Source organism: Lepidochelys olivacea (assembly GCF_965140295.1).
Source record: "Lepidochelys olivacea isolate rLepOli2 genome assembly, chromosome: 7".
NCBI classification, from domain to species: Eukaryota; Metazoa; Chordata; order Testudines; family Cheloniidae; genus Lepidochelys; species Lepidochelys olivacea.
Genome location: NC_140417.1, coordinates 15,590,075 through 15,615,795, shown reverse-complemented (window position 1 = coordinate 15,615,795; position 25,721 = coordinate 15,590,075). Strand labels below are relative to the sequence as shown.

The following is a 25,721-nucleotide window of genomic DNA, read 5'->3' as shown; positions in this document are numbered from 1 at the left end:
GTTGTGAGGTATTGGTGTCCCCTGTGCTAGGATGCTCGCTCTTGTCATTAAGACACTGGACTGAGACTCAGGAGACCTGGATTGAACTCCTGGCACTGCCATAGAATTCTTGCATGACTGCAGACAAGTCACTTACTCTCTCTATGCCTCTATTTCCAATCTATAGATGAGGAAATACTTCCCTACCCCACAGAAGGTGGCAAAGTCAACCTGAAATGCTCCAACGTAGTTTTGATGGAGGCCATATAAAAATACATAGGCAAAGGGGTGTTACGCACTTTTAAGATCTTTTGGGGGAATTAACATATAAAAGACCATTGTGCTAAGGTTTTATACCTTCCATTGCCATTAACTGTTAAAGGAAAGAACATATAGGCTTCCCTGTGAAGTCTTGGATGAAGTTGCTTCTGCACAGGTTGAAATGGTTGTCCGATTATTCATTTCTCCTTTAATAATTTACAAGCAACCTCCAAACAGAATGTTTTATATGTTGGACAAATGTGTGGTAGGTACTTGTACCTAACTGTAGTCACTAAGCTACGTGAGCGAGAATTATGTCTTTTTCTATTCTTCCTCTCACCTTTCCTGGCTCTTCCTAGTCAAGTCTGTTTTTTTTCCTTCTTAGTCTTTTACACTAAGATCAAAATTTGTTTAGCATCACATATTCCAGTTCATGAGACAACATCCAGAACAGCAGCACTCTACTTTCCTTGGCAAATTTAACATTGAAACTAAAACTACTCTAGACCACTTCTTCAGCATCGTCAATTCATTGTGTATAAGTACACCAATTAGCCATTTAGTAACAAAGTGCCCAGGAAAAAAACGAGCACTTTACAGTGATCTAACAGCAATAACCCATTTATCCCAATTCCCTTTTTACAGGCTGTTTTTAATCAATGTGATCTCATCAGTGTTCTGAATTGTGAGGGAAGAAAAACTGCAGCCTTTCATAAAAGCAAGACCGCAATGGAGAGGGTGCATGACTTTTCTAAGGAGCTGATCACCTGCAGCTCTCAGATTTTCAATGGGATTGTTGGCACTCCACACGTCTCAAAAAATTTCATTCCAGACCTAAAGAAACAGGGTAGCAAACACAAACTGAAGGTAGTGTGCTGCAGAACATACCCATTGAAGAGATTTTACACACCCACTCTTTAACCAGCTAGTGCTCATTTTCTGTTTGTTAGGAAGCAATGCAAGATAAATGAATCTTTTATTCCGTTTCTTTGAACTTCAGGCACTAAAAATGAGTGGGGCACAGAGAAGGAATTTAAGAAACTAACTGAGAATGGACCCACATTCATTTCTTCCCTTCCCATTCAAAAATTAGTTTAACAAGGAGAAGTCACTCTGGTCTTCTTTTGACACTGCCTATCTAAGATCTGAAAGAGGAAGGTTTTTACCCCATGTGACCAAGCATATCTTTCATAGGGTTAATTTCCTGGTGCAGGGCAGGAGGGCAAACTTAAACTTATTAGAACGTGGGGAGGTCAAAACAGGAGCTGTTGTGTCGAATCAGGTTCACTCTCATTTTCTTTCCTAGGGTTACTTTCTGTCATTTTCAATTTCTGTCTATCCAATATTAAACCTATTTATGCTGTCTGTATGTCTTAAAGGAGCCAAATTACACATGGAGAAAAGGAAATGAAACAAACCTGTTTGCATCCTGTTTGCATCGATAAGAAAACCAGCCTAAACTAAACACACCCAAAATATGTTCTTAAACTTATGCAAGCCAACTATTTGTGAAATAGTTGCTCAATACATAAAACAGCAATGTGTCTCCACACCATGAAAGACATTGGGACTGAGTTTAAGTCATCACAAGTGGAAAAGACAGGTTCACAGGAAGATGCTAAATCACCCTACAGAAGGCCAGTAGCTCAAAGACTCTAAAACATGACATACGCCACCATCGTTGTGAACCAGAGATAAGGCATCTTTAAACTATTAGGGTAATAAGTACACCAGGACCCCATTGTGCTAGGCACTGCACAACACACAAAACAAAAAAGACAGTCCCTGCCCCAGAGAGCTTACTAAGTATAAGACAAGAGGCAGCAGGTGGATACAGACAGAGGGAGCAGTACAAGGAAACTATGAGACAATATTAGTCAGCATGATAGGCAGGGGGTTTCAGCCCACCAGCAACCTAACACTTATCAAGTTCATTTGCAGACATCACAGCAAAGGTGAATTTTAAGGAGAGATTTGACGCAGACGATTGTAAGTAAACTTATAATCTTACCTCTGAATTTTTTGGGTGGGTTATTAAGATCACCTGCTTCTGGCTGCACAACACATCTATCGTCCACAAGGCTGCAAAGAAATGAGCAACTCAGGTAAGACTTTTTGTTTGCAAGTGCTACTTCCTAGGTACCAGACACAAAGTGGGTTGCTTTCCAATAGTCAATCCTGTTGGCTGCTTCAATGGAGGACAGAAAATTCCCAGAAACCAACTCATGCCAAATCTTTCTACGAAGCATGCAGCCAATTTGTTTGTGTTGTCCAGAACCACACTGCTGGACAATCAGTAAGTTTATCACTCCTGCTCACTGCATCTTCCTCATGTCCCCTCCTGGGGGGACACATAGATTGGCCCATATTCTAATGAAACGAGCAAAGGCCATACAGCAAGTGTCACCTCTTGGACAGATACCACTATTTGAGAATATGTTATAAACACTCCCCCATTAAAGGGCAGCAAACTGGGGGAAAAAATGATGAATGCATCAGATCACATATTACCCCCAGTGGAGCCTCAGTTAATGTCCAAAAAGCCAGGAACATAAACTACGTTAGCACAGGGACAACACACTCCCGAAAGAGAGAGGAAGGCATAATTGATGCATCCTTGCTTACCGGTCATCAAAAGGTAAAGGTTTCACCTTGGAGCCAGATAGCCAAATATACATCACTGAAAAGAACCACCAGCGTCAGGTCAAAACTGGCTTAATTATGGAGGAGGAGGAGGTTTTTTGTTTGTTTTTTTAAATAGTCCAGTGAAGGTTGGTACCGACAGAAGATCAATCTAACCTCCTCCTGCTTTACCAGGAAGGGGGTAGAATTGGATAACTGCACCTGTAAGGCGTTCCATCAGAGAGTTCCAACAGAGAGCTTCTTCTCTGAGCGTGTACTGGCAAAGACATGGGGGCGTGTCTACTCCCAAGGAACGAAGGAAACAAGGTAAGTATATTGCTGTAACCTATCACAAGTCTTATGCCTTGGACATTTTATAGACCATCTGAAACACCTCTATTTTTCATATACAGTGAAAACGTCTCAGTAAACAAATTTTTTAAAGTATCTCGTTTGACCTTCTTGGCTCAAATTAAGACCTTTCCACTGACCTGTCAAAGAGGCCTTCTACATGCGTATAAAGCACAGTTCCCCACAATGTCCTGAAGGTTTGGGACACTCCATTCTCATATAGTAATAGCTGGGAAAGACAGCTTGAGATCTAGAATATGAGAACTGTTCTTTGCAGAGACTGGTTACGTGCAGGGAGTGTCTTTGAGACAACAATTATGGAAAATCGTGAAGTGCATAGAAGATTAATTGATTCAGAGCGGTTTACATGGACTTAAGAGAAGGTGAACTTCCTATCTATACTATGGTAGATTATCATAATAAAGAAAATAATTTTCTAGTGTGTGCGCGCAACATACAAGATGAGATTTATATACATAATAAAATAGTAATTAGAATAATCAGAATATTGAATTTGGAAAATAGCAAAAGGGAAGTTCTGATTAAGCAGTGAAAGCACATCACAGAAATATTAAACAAGAACACCCTTCAAGATAGATTTACTTGGATGGAACAGCATTAGGATTTATAACAGTATATGTTTTCCATCCTTCATTAACTGTATGCATACGCCGTCACACACAGCATAACATGTGTGTGTTTTGATAGCCTTATATCATAATAACTGAGTATGATTACATTGATTTTTTTCTGAGAGGCTTTAATTTTCTTCAGGTCAAACAGTAAGTGAACTATGGAACAAAGATAATTTGACTATGAAGGGATATTAAGATGCTAATGCATTTCACATAGCAATTGGGATTTCTATTTAAAATCTGGCTCAGAGTACACATGACCATTTTACAGTACAATTACCTTAAAATATTGCAAACGAATTTGAAGAAAATACTAATAGAAGTATCGAGCTGCCAAGGGAAACGTGTTGGCCAGGTCTTGAAAAATACATCCAATGTCTACATATTAACACAAGGACTAAATCTACTAGCCATGGTGAAAAATAGCTGCTCAGTAATGCCATCAAAGCCATAGCCAGTTTATTGTGGCACTGTATTTAATTAAAACATACGGTCAAATCAACTTCCTACTTTGTTTTTTAAAATGTTATTTACTCTTAGGGTTACTTTAACAGTAGAAAAATAGTCAAATATTTGTTTTTCAATTTACTTCACCAATGTTCAGCAAGTAGTATTTGGGCAGTTATACAGCTGGTCGAATGCTACGAAGAGTATGAATCATATTTGATGAGTACCTGGGAAATCTGTCAAATACGTTCACAAAATACTATTCGACCAACCCTACTTACTACATGCTTCGCTTTTATCATACTTTTTTTCCCTTCTGGCAGCATCCCAAATATTCCTCCTTTTCCTATAATAAATCACGGTGCTTTTTCACTGCCTGCTTCTTTTTCTCCCACTAATTTCTCTTTCCCCCTCAGTTGCATTCTCTACATCCACCAAGGTTTTCCTAACTCCTTTCTTCTGCATCCTTCCCACTGCCATATCTTCCTCCCCATAAAATACTTATCTTTTCAGTCATCTCCCTCCAACAGATGATTCCATGCACCCACTCATCCTCATACCTACTCAGAAAGTTTAGCAGCTATTCCAGAACCCTAACAGTTCAAGGACTAAATCTACCAGTCTGGGGCAACGTCCAGGTAAGATGCCAACCATCACTAGCTGCTGGGAAATGGGGAAGAGGGGACGCTGTCTCTTTCCCCTGCTCAAAAGCTTCATCTCTCACATGCATCTGGACATTAGGAACTGAATTTGCAGCCACTATAACTGCCTCACCCACCCCCAGGTCCCTCTGACTGGAAGGGAGCAGCAGTGGGTCTCTCTAGCCCTCATCCCACCAACCTTCCTGACTGCTACTTTACTGCTCATTCAGCTTCCTGGTTGCCATGGTAAACGGTCTACCAGTTACTCTGCCCTTCCTCAGCATTTTATCTGCTGTTACCCCTCTCCCAGACGTCACTGCTTTGTCCAGTGAATAGCTCCAGTGCCGGTCTCTGATGTGAACAGCTGTCCCCAGGCAGCAGGAGAGTGAAATTAAACAGGTTTGTGTTATTTTTTATTCAAAACTTAGATTCTCCTGGAGTTGATGACACTCACCATGGGAAAGCTTCCTTGCCCTAGAAGAGTGGCCACCTAACGCTTATTGATTAAGGAAGCGGCCTGGATTGGTTTCTGAGAAGAGTCGCTGAATGGCTAGTCTACCAGGGAGCACATAGTATGGTGTTTGTCAGGGTGGTCAGGCCACCGAAGAAAGTGCACCAAGCAACAGAAGCAAGCAAGGCAGGGCTACCGCTCCAGTTCTTGGCGATGCAGCCCAGCAGCAAAAAAAGTAAATACCCTAGAGTTGGAGAAGTGTGATGTTGTTTACATGAGAAATCTTAGGCACATCGGAAGAGGTAGGACCAGTCATTAGTGATAAATACTGGTGCAGATGCAATACGACCTACTCTTTTCCTTTAAAATATCTACCTAAGCTGCCTTCCATGCTCCATCAGCAGATTATACCTAGGGGCCTGCTCCTTCCCAAGCACGAAGCACACTTCCTTACTCACTTCCCTCCCGCTATAACTTAACCGTGGCAAGCTATTTGCCCATCCCATGGTAAAACCATACCATTTCCATTCCTAACCCCTCTGTCCTCTCAAGTGAAAGCTTTCTATCTGCTACGTTGCTTTGGGCTATTTTCAAAACATGACAAGTCTTTACAGAAGACTCCCCCAACTTATTCCATTATTTATGGGTACAGGAAACACCCAGATCCATTAGACTCAGGATTACTAGCTCAGCCTTGTCGGTCTTTTACACAGCTAAGGACATCTTTCAATGCAAGACAACAGCTGCCCTTACCCCAAGGTGCTGATAAATCCATTCGTTGAGCCCTCTGCATATAGAGAGCAAATGTCTCCAATATGAAGGAAGCTTGACATCTTGTCAGACATTTCCTGCTTGTTGGTCCTAGAAAAAAAGAGAAGATAGGGAAAAGGAGTGTTAGTGTATTTACTAGGTAAAATAATTCTCTGAGTAAGAGCCCCATAGACAACAAGCCAAAACACAAAAAAATTCAGAGTGAACACTTGATGCAATTCCAAGAAAGTGCTGAGGTTAAAATGATAAAAGCTTTTTTAAAAAAAAAAAAAAAAATCCACGAGTCTAGTCACCATCTGGCTAACTGAACAACTCCTTGATCCTGAGATTGATGTATTAGAGACAGGAAGTTTTGACTGTAGCTTCTACAGTTGCAAGAGTATTTCCCAGCCCATGGTGCAGTGAAAACTTAGATAGGTATCTCAGGGCAAAGACAATTTGAGCTCCACATTGTCCACATTCAATGATTTTTGTTTACCCAGTTTATCATACAGATGTTCACTTAAAAGATTCCATTCCAGGCACACATTCTCACCAGGTGGAGAATGGGCTTAAAGAAAAGGAAGAAAGGAGCAGATCCCCTTAATTTAAGGCATTTTACTTACAGTATTGTTCTAAACCAGGAAAGATTTCTCAGCGTAAGCCAGTTGTGCTAGTTCCAGATCAGACTTAGTGCATTCAGGAGCAATTTGAAAGTATTGGCCTTTTCTCACCCCGTTCCCGCTCCCCTGGTGCCCACCTTGCCCCGTTCCCGCTCCCGCTCCCCCCTGGGATATAATGAAATGATGGTCAAAGGAATTTTAATGAAAGATATTAGCATGGTTTGTAAGTATTTTTGTCAGCTGCTCCATCAATATATGTCAGTAGCTACCATCTTAACAGAAATACAGTATTAATGAAGACATTGTGGGAAATGTTATTGTAGATGTTTGGCAGCAGATTCTCCACGAAACAACCAAAAGACTCCTGGAAAACCACAACTGGAATTTAAGTGATTAAACCAGAGGTGGGCAAACTACAGCCCGCGGGCCACATCGAGCCCACGGGACCATCCTGCCCGGCCCCTGAGCTCCCAGCCGGGGAGTCTAGTCCCCAGCCGCTCCCCTGCTGTCTCCCCTCCCCCGCAGCCACGCAAGCATTGTTCTGGCCCGCCGCTCCTACCAGGCAGTGTGGGGAGCGTGTCTGGCTCCAGCCGAGCGGTGCAGCTCCAAGCTCCTGCTGCTCTGAGCAGCATGGTAAGGGGGTGGGGAGCAGGGGGGTTGGATAAAGGGGCAAGAGTCCCGGGGCGCAGTTACGGAGCAGTTGCATGGTGCAGAGGTCAGGGGATAGGGAAGAGGGAGGATTGGGAGTCAGAGTCCCGGGGGGGGGGTCCCAGGGGGCAGTTACAGGCAGAGGGTCCCGGAAGGGGGCAGTCAGGGGATGAGGAGCAGAAGGCGGTTGGATAGGGGTTGGGGGGGCAGTTAGGGGCAGAAGGTCCCGAGAGGGGGCGGTCAGGGGATGAGGAGTGGGGAAGGGTTTGGATGGGTTGGGGGTTTAGGGGGGGCAGTCAGGGGGCAGGAAGTGGGAGGGGGCAGAGGCCAGGCTGTTTGGGGAGGCAGAGCCTTCCCTACCCGGACCTCCATACAGTTTTGCAATCCCAATGTGGCCCCTCGGGCGAAAAAGTTTGTCCACCCCTGGATTAAACAGACTTTAAAATATACACTTAAAATGGAAGTCAACCCCCTGTGAAATGAAATTCAATTCTGTGCAGAAGTGCCAAAACCGTCACTCATTATTGCTGACTCTCACCATTTTAATCCCAAGCTTCAGCTAACTGGTGTTTTCTTCTTAAAGCCCAGGCTTCTGGATTCATGCCATTATGTGAGAGTCTGAGCTGTTACTTTAAAAAATGAAGGCACATTTCTAACCCTCATGGCATAGGAGCTGGACCTAGGAGTGCTGGGGATACTGCTGCACTCCCTATCTTGAAGTGGTTTCCATCATATACAGGGTTTACAGTTGGGTTCAATAGCCTTCAGCACCCTCACTATACAAATTGTTCCGGCACCCCCACCTCACGGTCACAGAAAAGAGTTTCAAAGTTCAAAAAGCAGAAGACAAATAAAAAGAACTCTGAATTTAATATTTGTTCAAATCTCATGAATTTTAGCCAGCATCACAGTTGTTGGGTGGTGCCTGACTCATGGTTTTTCAACAGTTGGGTCATTCTTGAATTAGTACCCTGAACAACAGATTTCAGAAAGAAGGTAGTAACAGCTCTGCTGATTTATATGCCCTTGGAGCCTGATCCTGCCCTCCGGAATGCAAATGGAGCTGTGCCCAAGTAAGGTGCTCAGGGCTGGACCTCAGTTTTAAAGGACAAATAAAAATACTCCCAACCCTCACTAACCAGCACTATTGTTCTTGAGAACTGACATGTAAGCGTCACACTAAAGTGATCCTCCATCAGGAGGGAGAATTAAATAGCAGGAAATTATACTTATTACAGAGCACAGCCTTGACATTGTGAGTGGGATAAGCATTCTCATTTCATTGAACATTAACTTGTTTACTGCCAGAGGTAGGGTTCAAATGTATTAAGTAAGGTCTGGGCTCAGCAAGCACAGAGTTAGGAACATTTGTTGGGGGTGGAGGGTTAGCAACTGCTGTGCATAATATGAAGCTGTGAATCTAGACTGCATTTTGTCTCCTAAAACACTGTAACCAACTATCCCTTTACCATGCTCCAAACCAAGGTTCTTGTGCCATGAAGATACACTGTGATTTGCAGAATTAAAAATCCAAGTCAAGAACAGCAAAAATCAATGGGCCAAGTTCATAACCGATGTAAATTGTTCAACTCCTCGGAAGTCAATAAAGCTATGCCTGCTTATGGCAGCAGTGTGCTGGCTTAAGGCTCCTTCAACAGCACTAATTCATACAGCCACAGTGTATACATGATGCTTGTTTCTCTTAGTAGATGAGGAGCTTAATACTATGATGTTTTAAAATAGATGCCCGAAAACATACATGATATGCAGAGTGATTGAATTAGCCTCAGGAGAAATATTATCTTTCCCTTTTCCTCAGTTGGATTTCAACTGCACACTTCAGCATTATGACAAGATTTCCAGATCTGGGTTCCTGAAGTCAGGCTCCCCAGTCCCTATGTGGGCATACACACATATGCTCATGCATGTTCAATGAGGATCACTTTAAATTTACCGAGCAAAACACTGAAGTCAGCGGGAGCTGCAGATACTCAGCACTACCGGGGTGTGTGGGGGGAAAACGGCCACATATTTCAGTCCTTAAATATGGATTTATTAGCCTGACTTCATGTAGTCAGGGTTGAAAAGACACAGCCTTACTGTCTTGTAGTTTTTGAGTATCCACACACACTAAAATTTTCAGTTATAAAAAAAACACAATGTCCAGAGAAGAGGAAGGACTTGGGTAGCAGGAACTTGGTAACACAGGATGCGAACTACTCTTCCCACAGCAGTGCACCAGTTATGTCCCTAGGGAAGAGGCCTTTAAGATCATTTAACTTTAGAAAAGGCATCGATGTTCACCACAGCTGTACGCTGGAAAATGTAGAGGTCAAAACTACTGACTTCCAACAGAGACGACAAGAATGTCTTTCTCGGACATCCAGAATATGAAAAATTGAAATCCCAGACACTCTGTCCAAAGCCAGGCTTAAGGACAGGACAGTAACTTTCAAACATGCCTCTGCAATTATTCAGTCTTCTATATCAAAGACAGTTTACATGTTTAAGGAAACTCAAATTTAACCAGATTTACCCTTGACAAATTAGGAAAAGTAACCCTGGAGAGGATTCAACGAGTCTCTATTACGAACAGAACTTTATCATCTGTCCCTTCATTGAAACTTTCATGAACTTTGCACACTAAATAATAAGGTCTTCACAACAGCCGAAATTTAACAGTGCAGGATCAGAGCCTCCCTATCAGTAAGGGGGAGAAGGTAGAAGCTGATGTAATTGAGCACTGTCTACCTATATTACACTCTTGTATACCTAAGGACTACCAAACAACGTGTATGACACTGAACTTAAACATGTGCTCAGAATTTATTAGATTGGACAGTACTTGGGAAGATGCTGAACTGGCAGGTAGAATGACAGACCAAATTATCCAACAGACCTTCCCATATCTAAGATTTACAGGCAATGAGAAAAAATTAGTGAGTGAGTTTAGCTTGCTTCCAGCTAGTTAGTTAGTTTCCCGATCTGACACAGGCTTATAAACACCTACAAAAAACAAGCATCTCCTGACTGATTAGGCATTTGTGTTTCAACAAAGCTGAAAATGTTTAGCTACCAGGAAATGAGCTCCCCCACCCCCTTGCATCAAGAGGCACACTTATATTTGGATTCACAGGACACAGGGGTTGTCAATTAAAAAAAAACCTGAAGCTCTTGGTCTGTTGCTTTGAATCATATCTTTGGTATTCAGTTGTATTTTACTTATGTTGGGGTATTTGGGGTCAAAACGTAAAGCCAAGATTTCCAAAGCCCGGACAGGAACTTTGGGTGACCAACTTGAGACATCTTAAAGTGGCCTTGATTTTCAGAAAGTGATGAACACTCACCCTCAGAGTAAGGCCTCTAAAAACTGTCTCAAATCAGCCACCCAGAAGTTGTGGCACTTAATCAATAATTGCTTTTGAAAGTCTTGGCACAGATTCAGATCACACTTAGGCTACACTGACTAACAGGAAGGTTTCCCTCTTGTGGCCAACATGTCCAATGTCTCAGGTGTCCTGTGTCCAGGTCCACAAGAAACCCCTTCCTCATCACATATAAATGGAATAATTCAAGATGAATACTAGACATCATAAAATACGATGTTTCTACAGTTCTATAAGGGGGACGGGGCGGGGGAGGACGGGAGAACTCCTACAAACATGAACAGTAACTAGTTTTTATGGTTAAAAGTATACATGCTTTTCAACTCAAAAAGCAATTAGGCTACTGTAAACAGAACAATTGCTAGGCAATTTGTTTATTTTAGATATGCAAGTGCCAACTTAAACCGAGTAGTCAACTGATGCTGTACACAAAAACGAGTAAAACAAAAACAAACTTCTCCTGAGAACAAGTGGAATCAGAGTCTTTTAACAGTGATCCCCCTCACACCATCATCACACCACAAAATTCTGGATAAGAGGAAAAAAAAAAAGTTACCTGAAAGACTTCAGATATCAGAAAAAGAACATGGCAGGTGCCAGGTCATGAAACAATGTATTCCTCTCAGTGTTTAAATGGAAGATTAAAATAAAGATTCTTTCTGAGAACAGCTACTAGATTTCAGTAATGAAACCCAATTATAAGGAGATACCAGCAGTTTGGCAGTTATAACTTTCAGAGCCCTGAGCCATGTTGAAAGCATCAAAGGCCACGAAGGAGCAAACATGATAGTAAGGTACAAACAAACAAAAATCCCATTTCCTCTGAACCTGCATTGACAGGCCTAACTCAAGATAGAAGCAACAACCGCAGCATCAATCTGGAACTTAAAAGATAAAGATGTTATTTTCCTCCTAATTGTAAGCATCTAATTTAGAGATAAATATTATATTTGGGCTGGGAGAAAGGAAGTTTTAAAGCTGAACTTTCTAGTTTTTAAAAGTTAGGCATGAAACATGGACATGGACTGTTAGGCAGAATATTTTTTTCAACACCCACATCCACAAAAATATAAAAAGTTTGTTTAACCTTTTATTCAAAAAAAATTCCTTAGCAACATTTCACTTAGGCCATGTCTACACTAGAACTTATGTCTGCAAAACTTTTGTCACTCAGGAGTGTGGGGGGGGGAAAAACAACAAACAAACAAACAAAAAACCACCCTCTGGCCAACCTAGCTACAGTCGCTCAGTGAGCTGTTTTTATTATGTTGACAGGAGAGCTCTCTCCCGTCAGCATAGAGCATTCCCGTAGCTGTGTTTACGGTGGCATAACTGTATCGGTACAGCTGTGCTGCTGTAAACCCATAAGTGTAGTCATGACCTTAAATATTATTAAAGTTATCAATTCAATTAAAAGTTTTGGACCTAAAAGCTTTACATGTCTCTTTAAATAGGTTTTATTTGAAATGTGTATTGTTCATTAGGCAAGAATTAATTTCACTCTCTTTGAGAAGTTGCCTTGAAATAATTAAATGCAGAAACCTGTTTCAGCCTCGTGAGAATTCCAAAGCACTGGTTTGCAGGTCATTTTGCAGTTCTATAGCATTATTGTTCTAAGGTAATGGATTTAGCTGAATCCAGACAGTGAATTAATCTGTACAGGAACTCTATGTTCTCCTGGAAGTTTCAGTACTTGCCCTTCTACCTGTCCCCTATAGGGTACATATCTGAACACCAGCCTGTAATGCACTGGTTCTCAAACTTTTGTACTGGTGACCCCTTTCACGCAGCAAGCCTCTGAGTGTGACCCCGCCACCTTACAAAATTATTTAAAAAAAAAAAAAACACACCAACCTCTTTTTTATATATTTAACACCATTATAAATGTGGGAGGCAAAGTGGGCTTTGCGGTGGAGGCTGACAGCTTGTGACCGGCCCCATGTAATAACCTCGTGACCCCCTGAGGGGTCCCGACCCCCAGTTTTAGAACCGCTGCTGTAATGCAAGGTGCAGGAGAGCGGAGCAGAGTGTGCTACATTCTTACTGAGTAGTGGGATAGTTATGGGACTGACCCTTCGTTTGTCAAAAAACAGCCTCTTAATAGTGGCGGAAAACTTCCTTGCCATTATTTGTCCAAACTTTCACCATTAAAGAGAGACATGGAGCACTTTCAACTGCTTATGCAAATGTTACTTATTACTTTGTGCATATTGTCACTATAGCCTGGCCTTTCTATACAAAGCTTAGAAGAACTGTAAAATTCATATGCAGGAATGATCATCCCTGAACACAAGGTTCAGCAAACAGGGTTAAACATTTAACTCTTGCATTGCCAATATCACCCCTATAACCTTGTGCAACTAAACGATGAAGCTCTCCCACGATCCCACTGGCTTCAATGAGATGTCTCATATGAAGGAGGACTGGACCTAAACATAGGATTCAAAGCAGGTCATAGCCCCTTGACCTCAAAAGACTGTAGGAAATTGAATATAAATCTGATACTTTGTAATTGAAGCTCTGCATGTTAAGAGGCTTTCACCCATCTTCCTATGCAAGTGCAATTCCTAACAACAATTGAACCAGAACAAACAATGCAGTGTGTGGGGCCCAAGTGACAAGTATCTGCTACCTTAACAAGATGTCTGCTTTAAAAAAAAAAAAAAATTAAGAAAAGGAGAAGCATTTGTACCATTTACTTATTCTGATTTTCACTCCTGTTTAGAAGACTCCGTTGTAAAAGCGATGGAGCCATCAAACTAGTGGTGAAAATTTGCTTGAAGAGGAGGAGGAGGAGTCTGGGCTGCTCCAAAGCCCCACATTGCTGGTGGTTTGCCATCCTCCTCCTCTAACAATTTAACACCAAAGGGCTTTTCACAGTATTTGACAGATGCCTGATCTCTCATGTTTACCTTGCATGGTATTTTAAATACTTGAACCTACATCAAAAAATCCTCTTCATAAAATAAATAAAGCCTCTTTGGTGGCAGTTTTATTTCCAGCAATTGGGCTGGATGGGGGGGGGGGCAGGGGGGAGAAAAAACACAGGAGCCTTAATCTTTGAAAGAGACAGTTCCAGCAATGTTTGTTTTGAGCTAAAAAGCTACTTGCTGTGCCTTGCATGCCAGTGATCCTTTCATTTCGCTATTATGATAATTGAGCAATAGAGCACATCGAAAGTAACTAGAAATTGGCAATTTTCGTTGCATCATTGCTGAAATAGGGGAAGCACTTCACGGAGCGTTTTTGCTGTCTTCTTCACTACTTACATAGTTTAACTAGATAAGATTAGAGTCCTAAACTATACTTAACTGCTGAGACTTTATTCCATTAGACAGGCCAAGTAATCTGGAGTGGAAGTTCATGTTTTACCTTTGTTTCTGATGGAAGAAAGTTTGAATTTCCATTTGGGAAAAAGAAAGGCAAAGTGAAAAATAGCTATAGCACTAAAATCACGCAACATCTAAAGGACGGATCATTGTCTGTGCCCAGAATCCTATAACTTGGCAATGATGAGGCTGTAACTCTGACCAAAGAAGCACCCAGGGCCTGATTCAAAGGCCAAAGTCAAAAGTAGTTTATAGATCTCTGTGATATCATCTTTGGATGAGTACCCAACATTCTGAATCAGTCCCTATGGCACATCTAGCTTTTCTGAAATGGACACGGAGAGCTGACATTTCTCATATTTGTTCTGAAAGAGTTGGTTCCTTCGCTCCCTCTCCGGCCAGGGGCTGTGAGAAAGAGATTAGTAAGAATTCCATTCTGCATTGAAAACAGCTAAGGAAAGGAGGGGTGAGGAAGAGGAGGGAGTGCTTATTTACCAGGGTTGTTTTTTTTTTTTTAATTTAAATTAACTACTCTTTGGGGGGGTGGCAGAACTCAAAAATTGTTTTATTTATAAACAAAAAGGTTTGGCACATGTGAAAACATTTTGTTCTTAAAGTTCAAAGATGCTTCACAAACACATGCGTTCTACATGGAAAGACTAAATGTGCAGAGCTCACGGTAACACAGTATAAGCCGATACCTCTTGACTGTCAAAATCATTTCCACGCACTGAGCAGCCATCCACAGACCCTTGACTTGAATCGTACTCAAAGTCCACATTAGAGTCAATGTTTGCACCAGCTCAAATACAAGCTCTCTTGGTAATATATGCAGAGCTGGCAGCATAAGGATACAACATTCCTGCAGGGTTAGGTCCTGCCACTGTCTACTACACACTTTCAAAGGGCATTAGAAGGGGCTAAGGGGTACTGTCAGCTTTTCTGATAAAGCTTTGGTACTGCAGAATCAGACAGATATTTGAGTGATTACACATTAAAGGGTATCAGCACCGGATAACTAACTATCTAGTGTAGGATTTCATCTTCCTCCTACTCCTCAGTCATCTCTGTCCAGGAGTCTGCTGACTGCAGAACAATTGCCATTTGGCAAGGCAGATTGTGAGAAAGAGACAATACAGTGCACCTTCAAGAATTACTTTTTTTCCTTATTATTTGCACTGAAGTAGGGGACTGTCCTGAAAAACCTCGCAATCTAACCCAACAAGACAGAGGATGTGAAGGGAAACAAAGGCACAGAGAAGGGATATGACTTGCTCAAGGTGACACAGCAGGTCAGTGTCAGAGCCAGGATTAAAAACCCAGGTCTCCTGACTCCCAGCCCAGTGCCCTGAGCTCTAGATCACACTGCCTTGACGTTTTTCATTAAGATAAAAGACAGCGTCCTTGAGGGCTTGTCTACGCCATGCAGCTTTTAGCAACAAGGCTGTGTCGAGACAGCCTTGTTGCTAAAAGTCAGCGTGTGCGAATGCTGTATTGGTACTTTGTCAACACTTTTGCCGACAAAATACTTCTAGCCCCGCAAGCAGCGTTAGCTTTGTCGGCAGGAGAACGCTCCTGCCAACATAGCCACATTCACACGGCCACTTGCGTCAGCAAAACTTTTGTCTTTTCCGGGGCTGGCGTTTTTAAGTACCCATGAAAGAAAAATGTTTTGTCGACAACTTCGCAGTGTAGACATACCCTCAGACTGGAACCTGTCAGTCAGCAGCTCTGTCTCACCCTTTTCTTGAAGCAAAGAAATTAAAAGCAAGAATCTAAGTAGATATGGGGATATGGCATTGGCAGGTATTTTTCATGCACAAAAGCGAGGAAGTTCCAGTATGCTGAATTCATGTAGTTTGTCAGTTAAAATATAATCAACTATTATACTTTACTGATGGTATCATACAGATGCTCAAGCGCTTTATAAAAAGAGATAAGACATTTAATCATCTTACTGACGTAAACCCAAACAAGTCATTAACACGGACAAGAAAACCTCTGCTACACCCTTTCCTTTTCTTTATCTGCACCCCTTTCCTGGTTTGCCAAGCCCAGCCTAGTCAGAAGGGATGTACAACATGTCAAATAGCAATGTGGATTATCTGTTCCTCTTGCAGAAAAATAAGGCTGAAAGTCAATCCATGGTAATGATGTGCTAAGTAGAAGTTATGCTTTGATAGGTTAGTTTGAATATCAATTTGGATGGCTACTGTAAGAAATGCAACTAGCAGATTTTATTGACAGACGTCTGTGGAAAACTCAAAGAAAAGAATCCCCATTAGAGGGACACCTATCAGGCTAAAAATAATTTTTAAAGGTTTCAGACCAAAGTGTGACAGTGTCTCTTTAATTCTATTAAGAGTAAGAAGTGCTTAGTAAAGTCAATACCTGCTGGCTCTAATACAGAAGGGAGAAAGCAGCTTAGATGCCTCAAAGCACACAGTGTTATCCAGAGTATTTTAATATAGTAAAAGGAGAGAGTTGGACTATGCCAAGGGAACCAGAGGCAGCCACTGTGGCAGGTGACAGCAAACCCGCTGTATATTGTCTATTGGAGCTTGGCCAAAGAAGAAAGCTGGCCAGGGAGCAAAAAGTAGTTTCTGATCTCACCTTCTCTACACAGCTAAACCTTCACCAGGAGTCTTTCCTCTTGACTCTCCCACATCCCCAAAATCCTGAGCTCATTTGCTACCTCACATGATCTAAGTGCTGTGGCAAATATGATACCTCCTGAATTTACACAACCTCTAACATCTAGAACATTTTCCTTTTCCCATAACAAATCCCACAATCCCTTATCCCCCCGCTTCAATTCATCTCACCCTACTTCCCAAAACTTCCATCATTCTCAGCTCCTACTCCTCCCTGCCCTGCTCCCCACTGCCTCCTTTCCCTTCAAATGCACCTCATTGTGAAAGCTCCGGTCCTTCTGGCTGCTCTTGGGTCTAGTTCTGGGATCTGGTCCAGCTGGACAGCTCCTTGCAGCTTTGGGTCCCCACTGGCAATGCACTTGACTCTTTCCTTCCACTAGCAGCTCTCTTCCTGCTGAAGGTTTTGTAGTCTTCTCGGTCTTCTCTAGCTGCAGCAGCCACTAGGAGGTGGTGAAATTTACTGCTGCTCTTTTATAGATGCTTCTGCAAGCATCCAGGTTCTGCAGTGAAGAGCCTCAATACCTGTTAGAAAGCCTGTAGAGGAGGAGCCGCTAGCACCATGTGACTACCACATGCTCTGCAGAGCACCACTGGTAGCCACTGAACCTACTTAAAGAATTGCTGATATAAAAATAGCAATACCAGTTGGACTCATTTACAGAGGAAGGCTCCGGTCCCTGGTCTGACTCGTACATGCTGGATTCCCACTGTACTCCAAGTTGTTGTTTTACAGAATGCAAGTCCGAGTTCTTCTTCTAAGCAAAGGTTCTTCCAGATACTGCACCAACGTAGCTCATAAAGAGCATTAGCAGCAGAATCTGCTTAACCTTTGCCGTCTGAATAGTGACCAAGCGCTGTCAAGTTATTTAAATAAAATAAGTTCAGGCATCTCTTTACGCCAAGAATCACTAGCCTATCACTAGCCCCACGCCTGCAACCAGAGCTATGCACCTTGGACTTCAACAGAACTGTGAAGGACATGCTTATACAAACCCAATGGCAGGTTCAGTGCTTTAGTCATCGCATCTCTGCTGAAATTCAGAGTTTTATCAAGTTGTAGACGCAATGGTGCAGGATCAAAAATCTACAGCAACAGCATTTTACTCGTACTTCTATTAAACTGCAGTAAAAGAAATCCCAGACACACACACACACACACACACACAAAAGGCAGCGGCTATTTCTTGGTATGCTGTAGTCATCTGTATTCCTCTAGATGCTCGCACACAAAAGTTACTTTGTTCTGGCTCCAGACATCTTGCACAAGGCTGGATGAAGAAGAGAAAAGGAATTGTTTAAGTTCTCACTCTAGTACTTACATGATTCTCCTGCTTTTGAAATAAACCAATTCCTTAATTCAGGCAGTGTCTTCATTTTGGCCCTCTTTCTCTTCTCAGAGCAGTTTACTATTCTTTGATGTTCTGTTCCATAAGATGGTCCATGAGGTATAAGCATTTCATTTTCTGCAACATTCTACATACTAATGTAGCTGCATCCTGGTCTATAACCACAACTAATGTGAGCTGTAAACAAGATAACTAGAACAACATTCTTTCAAAGCACAGTTTCTAATGCATTTGCATCTCGCACAAGAGAAACATTGCCTAGACCTGCAGTGACATCTTATTTGCAAAGCATTTGTTCATTGAAGATAAATTAGTTTGATTGTAACTTTTGATGGGCTCAAACCAAAACCACAGATCTGAAAATTCTGAATTACTGAAGTGTTCAGAATCCAGAGATGAATTTTGCAGCTTCATCCCAGCTTTAATTGCAGCTCCTGTATTTGCTTGTATTAGCTTCATTTTTCCCATATGAATTTGTCTCTTGAAAGACACTAGCTTGGCAGCCAAAGAGGATGAAGCTACAGAACAGGTGCAGCACACCTCCCCATGATGCCCTGACAAGATGCCTCAAACCTGAAAGAGAGGCAGCCACCCATAAAGTTGAGAAAGGAGTTCTGTCTCTATGCCCAGTCAATCCTCATACTCTGTGCTGAGACTGCAAACTAAGTGACAATTGTACTGGTGGTTTGTAGCATCCCCACCTGTCCACTGGGAACTAGACTAATGTCACTAAATATCCACTGTGGGTTACTGCTTTCCTAGACAGGATTTGACCTAGCCACCTAGAGGTAAGGTCCACTGATCTTCCCAATCCTCCATCTACCAAGTCCCAATTCAGTTAGTATGCAGCTAGCATATACTACACTGTACGCTACCATCTAAGACAGCTCTAGGCATTGGTCATGGACTCAGCCTCCATCTCCTCAGCCACGCATTATAAGTGACCCAACACAAGAGTACAGAAAAAGCTTCAGTCCAAAAGAATAATCAAAGCTAATGAGTTTGACAGCTCATTTCAGCAGCAACAAAAGCCAGCCAACCTTCTCTAAAGAATGGTCTTTAATACCCCATGTACAATAGGGACTCTTGCAAGGAAGATCTCATGAAACCAGATTAAAGTGTTGAGCATTAACATTGTGTCCATATAAAAACGATGGGAATGTTGAACTTTAGAAAATGATGGTGCCGTTGGCATGTTACGTAGCTGTAGGCCCCTCTGCTTTCCATAAGCTCATCTGGTGAAACGGCCTTTCCTCCCTCTCTCTCCCACACAGCCTTTAGAAACAAACAAACAGCAGCTGGAGTAGCTGACACAGTACAAGTACTAGCATTGCGCTATTTCCTATGGGGTCTCAAGATACCCCCTGCCCTTCAAATGTAGCCCAAGCAAGATTTACATTGATAGGACACCTTTCATCCCACAAAATCCCAGGGTGCTTTGCAAATCAGTACATCAATTACACCTACGAAGCTCATGTCACTCTGAGGTGCAGCCTCCTCTGGGGTGAGACTGAAGCCAGCATACAACACTGGATGCTAATTTTAGGCAGGAAAGGAAGAATATTGCATCCAACTGAAGCTGCTGTGGGAGACACTTTAGATATATGACAAGCAACATGATCTAGCAGATTGAATCCCAGTCGAATTCCCTGATTCTTGGATTTTATGACATCTGGCACGTCACTTTACTTATCCGTGCCTCCATTTCCCTTCCCACTCTGGTTTGTCAGCTCTTCAAGATAGGAATTGTTTCATATGTATGGTGCCTAGAAAAACTGTGCCCAAATCTCAGTTGGGGCCTCTAGATTCTATTTGCTTGTATTAGCTTCATTTTTCCCATATGAATTTGTCTCTTGAAAGACACTAGCTTGGCAGCCAAGGAGGATGAAGTTACAGAACAGGTGCAGCACACCTCCCCATGATGCCCTGACAAGATGCCTCAACCCTGAAAGAGAGGCAGCCACCCATAAAGTTGAGAAAGGAGTTCTGTCTTTATGCCCAGTCAATCCTCATACTCTGTGCTGAGACTGCAAACTAAGTGACAATTGTATACAAACAAATAATAAATAAAATAAAAATAAATAAATAACTAATAAGCAGCAGGTAGATCACCCAAGTTGGAATTGGGCTAGCACCCCTCCGCTTACAAGAAGTGACCATACGTGACTGGAACCTTGGTTTTCCATTTTATCTGAAAAAAGGCACTTCCATAGCTATTCCTCCCACATTCCCATTCTGTGAGATGGTTCAGGACCACCCTTATTTTTAAAAACAAAAAACAAAAACCCCACCCTACAATGTTAAACATCCTATCACACAACAGAGCGACTTCAGTGTCTGGGGTGATCACCCTAGAACATAGGTTCTCAACTTTTTTCTTTCTGAGGCCCCTCTCAACATGCTATAAAAACTCCATGGCCCACATGTGCCACAACAACTGTTTTTTCCTGCATATAACAGCCAGGGCCAGCGTTAGGGGTAGCAAACAGGGCAATTGCCTGGGGCTCACACGAAGCTACGTTGCTCAGGCTTCGACTTCAATCCCGGATGACGGGGCTCTGGGCTTCAGCTTTCTGCTCTGGACCCCAGTGAGTTTAATGTTGGCCCTGCTTGGCGGACCCTGCTAAAGCCTGCTCACAGCCCCTCAGGGAACCCTGGAGCCCTGGTTGAGAACCACTGCCCTAGAATACTATGGTATTTCTGAGGAGTCATAAAGTGAAGTGATGAATTCACTGCCAACATCACCTCCTATGCTCTTTTTGACTCTATAGATTCTTTGCAATACCCTACTTTGCTCATGGGATCTGAAAGGATCTTGAACCCAAGTGCTATTATAAGACTGGCAGATTCCTCCATGTTTATGCCCACAGGCCATAATTGCAAATCACAACTCTCTACTTACTAGTCTCAACGCACCCTTGCCATTGAATTGAGTTTGCCCAAGGACAGCATGACCTTGCCAACCAGAAGCAGGACACCCACTGACAAGGGGTTCATTACTTTAGAGCTCTCTTTCGCCCTCCATTGCTGGTATTTTTAAAAAGATGCCATTTCCCACACTTTGTCTCCTCTCCTGTTTCCAAGGCAAACACAAGCCAACCTTACTATTTACTTCATCAGCAAAGGGGTCAAGACAGCTCCGTGTTTCAATAGTTATTGACTCCTGTTGCACAGCCAGCAAAAAACAAACAATTTTTAATCTCAATGAAAGAACGGTGGATTTAACAGAAAAACAATGTTATTTTTCAAACTGGATTATTCACCCAAGAGAGAACCTATTAGAAATATGTCAGATTTTGAATGTAACCAACTTGATAGTCATCCTTTAATATCTTGTTCTGAACAGCATTTGAGTAGTTTTTTCTCAATCATAATCTTCCCCCCGTTTTCAATTTCACATGCATGGATTTCCACATACACAAACCCCCTTCCAAGCCCAGTTTTTCATTGAGCTGAACTTCTTTAATGTTGATATTTTCTTGGACAACAAGTGCAATTTACAGAATGCCTTGTCACGCCAAATCTTTCAATGGGAGCACCAATTGTCAGTAGCAGTCAGGCTAGTGTTAGGTCACCAGCTCTTCACTATGAGCACAACAGCCTAACACATTATCTGTCACATTAACAGAAGCAAAGAATTTATACGAGTAATAATGGTGTCATTTTAGACAATTTATTTAGAACCTGGAAGATGTTCTGTGTCTTGAAATTAGTTTAGAGCACAGTGGGGCCTTAACCAATGGACAAGCCCTCTTCAACGTATCCAAGAGACCCATAACCATAGTTCTAAGAGGTTAAACCTTAAGAGCCCAATCTTGTAACCTTTATTCACACAAGTATGCAAGATTGGGCATTTAGACTGTAGGCTCTTTGGGGCAGGAGTTATGCCATTTACTTGTCTGTGGAGTACACATTCATTCAGCTGTCTAAGCAAAAACAATCCAGGGGGGAGGAATAGAAGTTTGTTCAATATGTTCTGAGCAGAGGTCTAAGAGATCATGATGGAATACCAATATTTAAACAAATACGCTCGCTGTGCCAAACTACTGAAGCTGAGCAATGCCTGAATTTAGGGAGCAGCAGCTTTGTTGTGGTTGGGCTTGTATTAGAAGTTCCTCCTTTTCGGATTTGTTACTACACATATTGTGGTACATTCCACTCTAAATTGACTGCACAAATCCAGGCTGTTGGACTGTGTGACAAAAGATACGTTAGATGCAACAACTGGAACAGTTTTGTTTTCAACATTATTCCCACATAGAGCCAGATTCTATCCCCAAATATATAAAGACAAATCCCACAAAGATCAATAAGTGCACATATAGGTTTGCGCATGTACCAGAGGGAAGAGCCTGCCAGCTGAACCACAATTGCTGCACTAAGATGACTGTTACATACATTATATTTTATAGGAAAGGCCCCTTACTTCCTCCTCCTGTTAAACCACAAGCTATTGCATTATGCCAGCTGTAACATATTTACACATTCAAATGAATGAACTATAAGACAGACTTAAAAAACAACAAGCAACCATATTCAAAAATGTACACAGCAACTAGCAATAATTAGGCTTTTATCAACAGGATGCAAATAGCACAGAGCTGTGAAGCATTTAACTTTTTTTTTTTTAAATATAGTCCAGTTATTGTAGTCCAGGAAACAGCTAAATATTTAGACTGCTAGACTAGTTACCAAACCCTCAGAAATATCCACCCACAATTGCCCAGATTTTGACCATTTAAGAATAAGATCTATAGCCAAGTCTGCAACAGCAGTCACATGTATTTACATAATACAAACATCCCTGTAATTACGTCTCAAGTATTTTTTAAAAAATGGCTAAGAAAAGTTTAACTGACACACACCCACTCCTTAAACCATCATTGTAGAGGCCCAAGTGTCCCTCATATTTGAGTGACTTACAGAACAATTTAATGCTGTCTAATAACTTCCAGATTTCTCAGGTTGGTTTTAGAAGGAAAAATCCCCCAACAATCAGATGTAGCTTGCACATTTTAAACTAAACTCTGTTATTCAGAACAAATATTTAAATACAACTTGAAAGTAGCAATTGTTCAATCACATAAAATGGTTTTCCAGTATTCAGACACTGCAATTTTATGGGCTAATCAGGAGGCTGGGAAGCAGGAACTCTGAAGTTCCAAGCCTGTCTCTGCCACTGACTCCCTCTTCAGCCCTGTGCAAGTCACTTCACTTCTGTGCCTCAGTTTCAGCATTTATGAAATGCAGCTAGTAAATAATACAACACATCTGAGAGGTAAATCAGTGTGTTTTATATAAATGGTAAATAGTAAACAACAGATGCTTCCTTTCAACACTACATTCAATATAGCAGCATAATATTTTATAGGAAAGGCCCCTTACTTCCTCCTCCTGTTAAACCACAAGCTATTGCATTATGCCAGCTGTAAAGCATTCCAGATAAGTTGCTATTATAAAGCATGTATTTAAGTATTTTATTTTGGTTTGGTTTTTATGGGGTGATGCTCTAAGATTCTCAGGCACCCTGGCCCTCAACTGCTGCAATCTTTTCTCCAGCCTAAAAGGACTGGACACAGCAAGTCTCTATTGTCCATATGTGCTACTCCAAGCTCTAAACCAAGGGAAAACGTTACCTCTTGGGAGCAATGCACTCCCTTCTCTTCGGTGATGGGATTGTGTGAACTTTTTGGGACCATGTTGCCAAGTGCCCTTGCCCACCTGTCAGGTCAGGTTGAATGATCGGCCCTGCAGCACTCCGAAGGTGGGAAGCAAAGAACAGATATCATGACCAGAACTCTTAACCTCTGTGACAGATGGGTTAACTTGCTAAAAATTAAAGACATTAGTTTCAGGAAGATAAAACACATTTCCTTATGTTGCTACACATGAACAGAAGGCAATTTTCAGCCTGCAGCTGCTCCATCTGATTTTCAAAATACCAAAAGCAATTAGACTAATCACTTAACCTCTTAAACACATATTTTCCACAAGATTAGTTAAGAAGTTTGCTATCCAATGCCACCTTGCGTAAGGACCTGTAGCCACCAGAAAAATGTAATCTGAAGGTATTCCGATCTACTAGCTATTCCATTAAGCAGCCGTTTGCAAAACGCCACTCTATAGTTCAGACACCTGACTACACTGGTTTACACCTATTTCCCATTACTTCTTCTTTATTGCTACTCCCATTGCCACCCCTCTTTCCTCCACTTTTCTAAAGCTCCCTTTTAATGCTAGCTCTCCATGTATCTCTTTCATATATATATATATACATACATACACACACACACACACACACACAGTCTTCCCCCCCATCCCCGCCACTTTACATGCATCAGAAGACGCGAAGTTGGCCTCTTGTTCATTTAAACCGATCGTCTCCAAGGCAGACTGATTGATTGCTTTCCCCACCCCCAAAACTATTTCCTGCTGCTGCACGGTCCCAAACTTGGCGAGGGAGGGGCAGGGGTTGCTATCTGATCGGTCATTACTTCCATCCCAGCCCCCAGGCTGATCAGAGGACATGTAACACAGCGCAGGACTGAAGCCTGCCATGAAAGTGAGCCGGGGGGGGGGGGGGGGGGAGGAGGACATTACAAAGCTGCAGCCCTGGGTCTCCCACGAGAAAGTTCAGCTGCCCCCGGTCTAGGTCACTCCCCTGCAGCCTGCCCCTGGTTTACCTGGTTGCACAAGGGGCTCCGCCTGCCTGGACGCTGCAGCAAGGAGAGGGTTAGCAGCCGCTTTGTAATCCCATGTTCCCGAGGCAGCCCCGCTGCGTCCCGTTAGGGATGGAGGCTGACGAGGGTTAATCTCAGCCCACAGCTAGCTCAGCAGCACATCCACATGGTTACTGCACTTTAGAGTCGCTCCGTAGCTGCTTAAATACGCCCGAGCGGCGACCTGGGTAATGTAGTCCCCGGCGGGCTCAGGACGCCACCCAGCGCCGGGGACAGAGGCGGAAAAGCCGCACTACAACTCCCAGCATGCGCCCACGCCGCGCGGCTCCCGGAGACTTTGCAAGGGGAAAACGTTACTCTGTGTCAGATCAAAGGAATCTCTTGTAAATGCATGGTGGAGTCAAGAGCGCTTTCCTGAGCTGCCATTGGTTCAGCTGCCCCCCTCCAGCGTGTGGTCCAAAGACTCTCTCCCTGCCAAGGAAAGAAAATAAGGAATCCAATTTAGGCAATTCACCCTGAAAATACATGTTCCGGACCCTTGTTTCAGAGGGATGCTTCTACTAGAACTTGGTTCGGGGCTTTCTAGCATGGGGGTTTCTATTGGCTGTCACATCCCATTTGAACTCCCATCACGATAGCCAAGAATTTCAAAAATCTGTGACATAAAAATGCACTGTTGTGGGGAAAAGGATTAAGGCACAAAAAATATAGTTAAGTCCAAGGCTCTGCAGAGCTTTAGCTACAGGTTCACAGGGGGAAAGTATGTAATAACTGTTCCAAAGAATGGAATGATGGCAGAAAAACACTGATAGTCTAATAATGTTAGATCAGCCAAATAAACCACAAGAAAATCAGATGTGAGAAAAATAAATATGAAACAAATGCAAGGATTTAACAGATCCTGGAAAGAGTAAAGGA

At 42.4% G+C, this 25,721-nt stretch overlaps 1 protein-coding gene across 1 annotated transcript in view; it reads right to left on the bottom strand.

Moving 5' to 3' along the window:
* ITPR1 (inositol 1,4,5-trisphosphate receptor type 1) overlaps positions 1-24,958 on the bottom strand; it is a 258,732-nt gene extending 233,774 nt beyond the window's left edge. The window contains exons 1-3 of the mRNA XM_084635131.1: positions 24,807-24,958; positions 6,141-6,248; positions 2,252-2,322 (exon numbers count right to left, since the gene is read on the bottom strand). Coding sequence (XP_084491257.1) covers positions 2,252-2,322; positions 6,141-6,232 — 163 coding nt within the window. The 5' untranslated portion in view covers positions 6,233-6,248; positions 24,807-24,958. The remainder of the gene's footprint in view (positions 1-2,251; positions 2,323-6,140; positions 6,249-24,806) is intronic.
* Between the last annotated feature and the right edge of the window lie 763 nt (positions 24,959-25,721).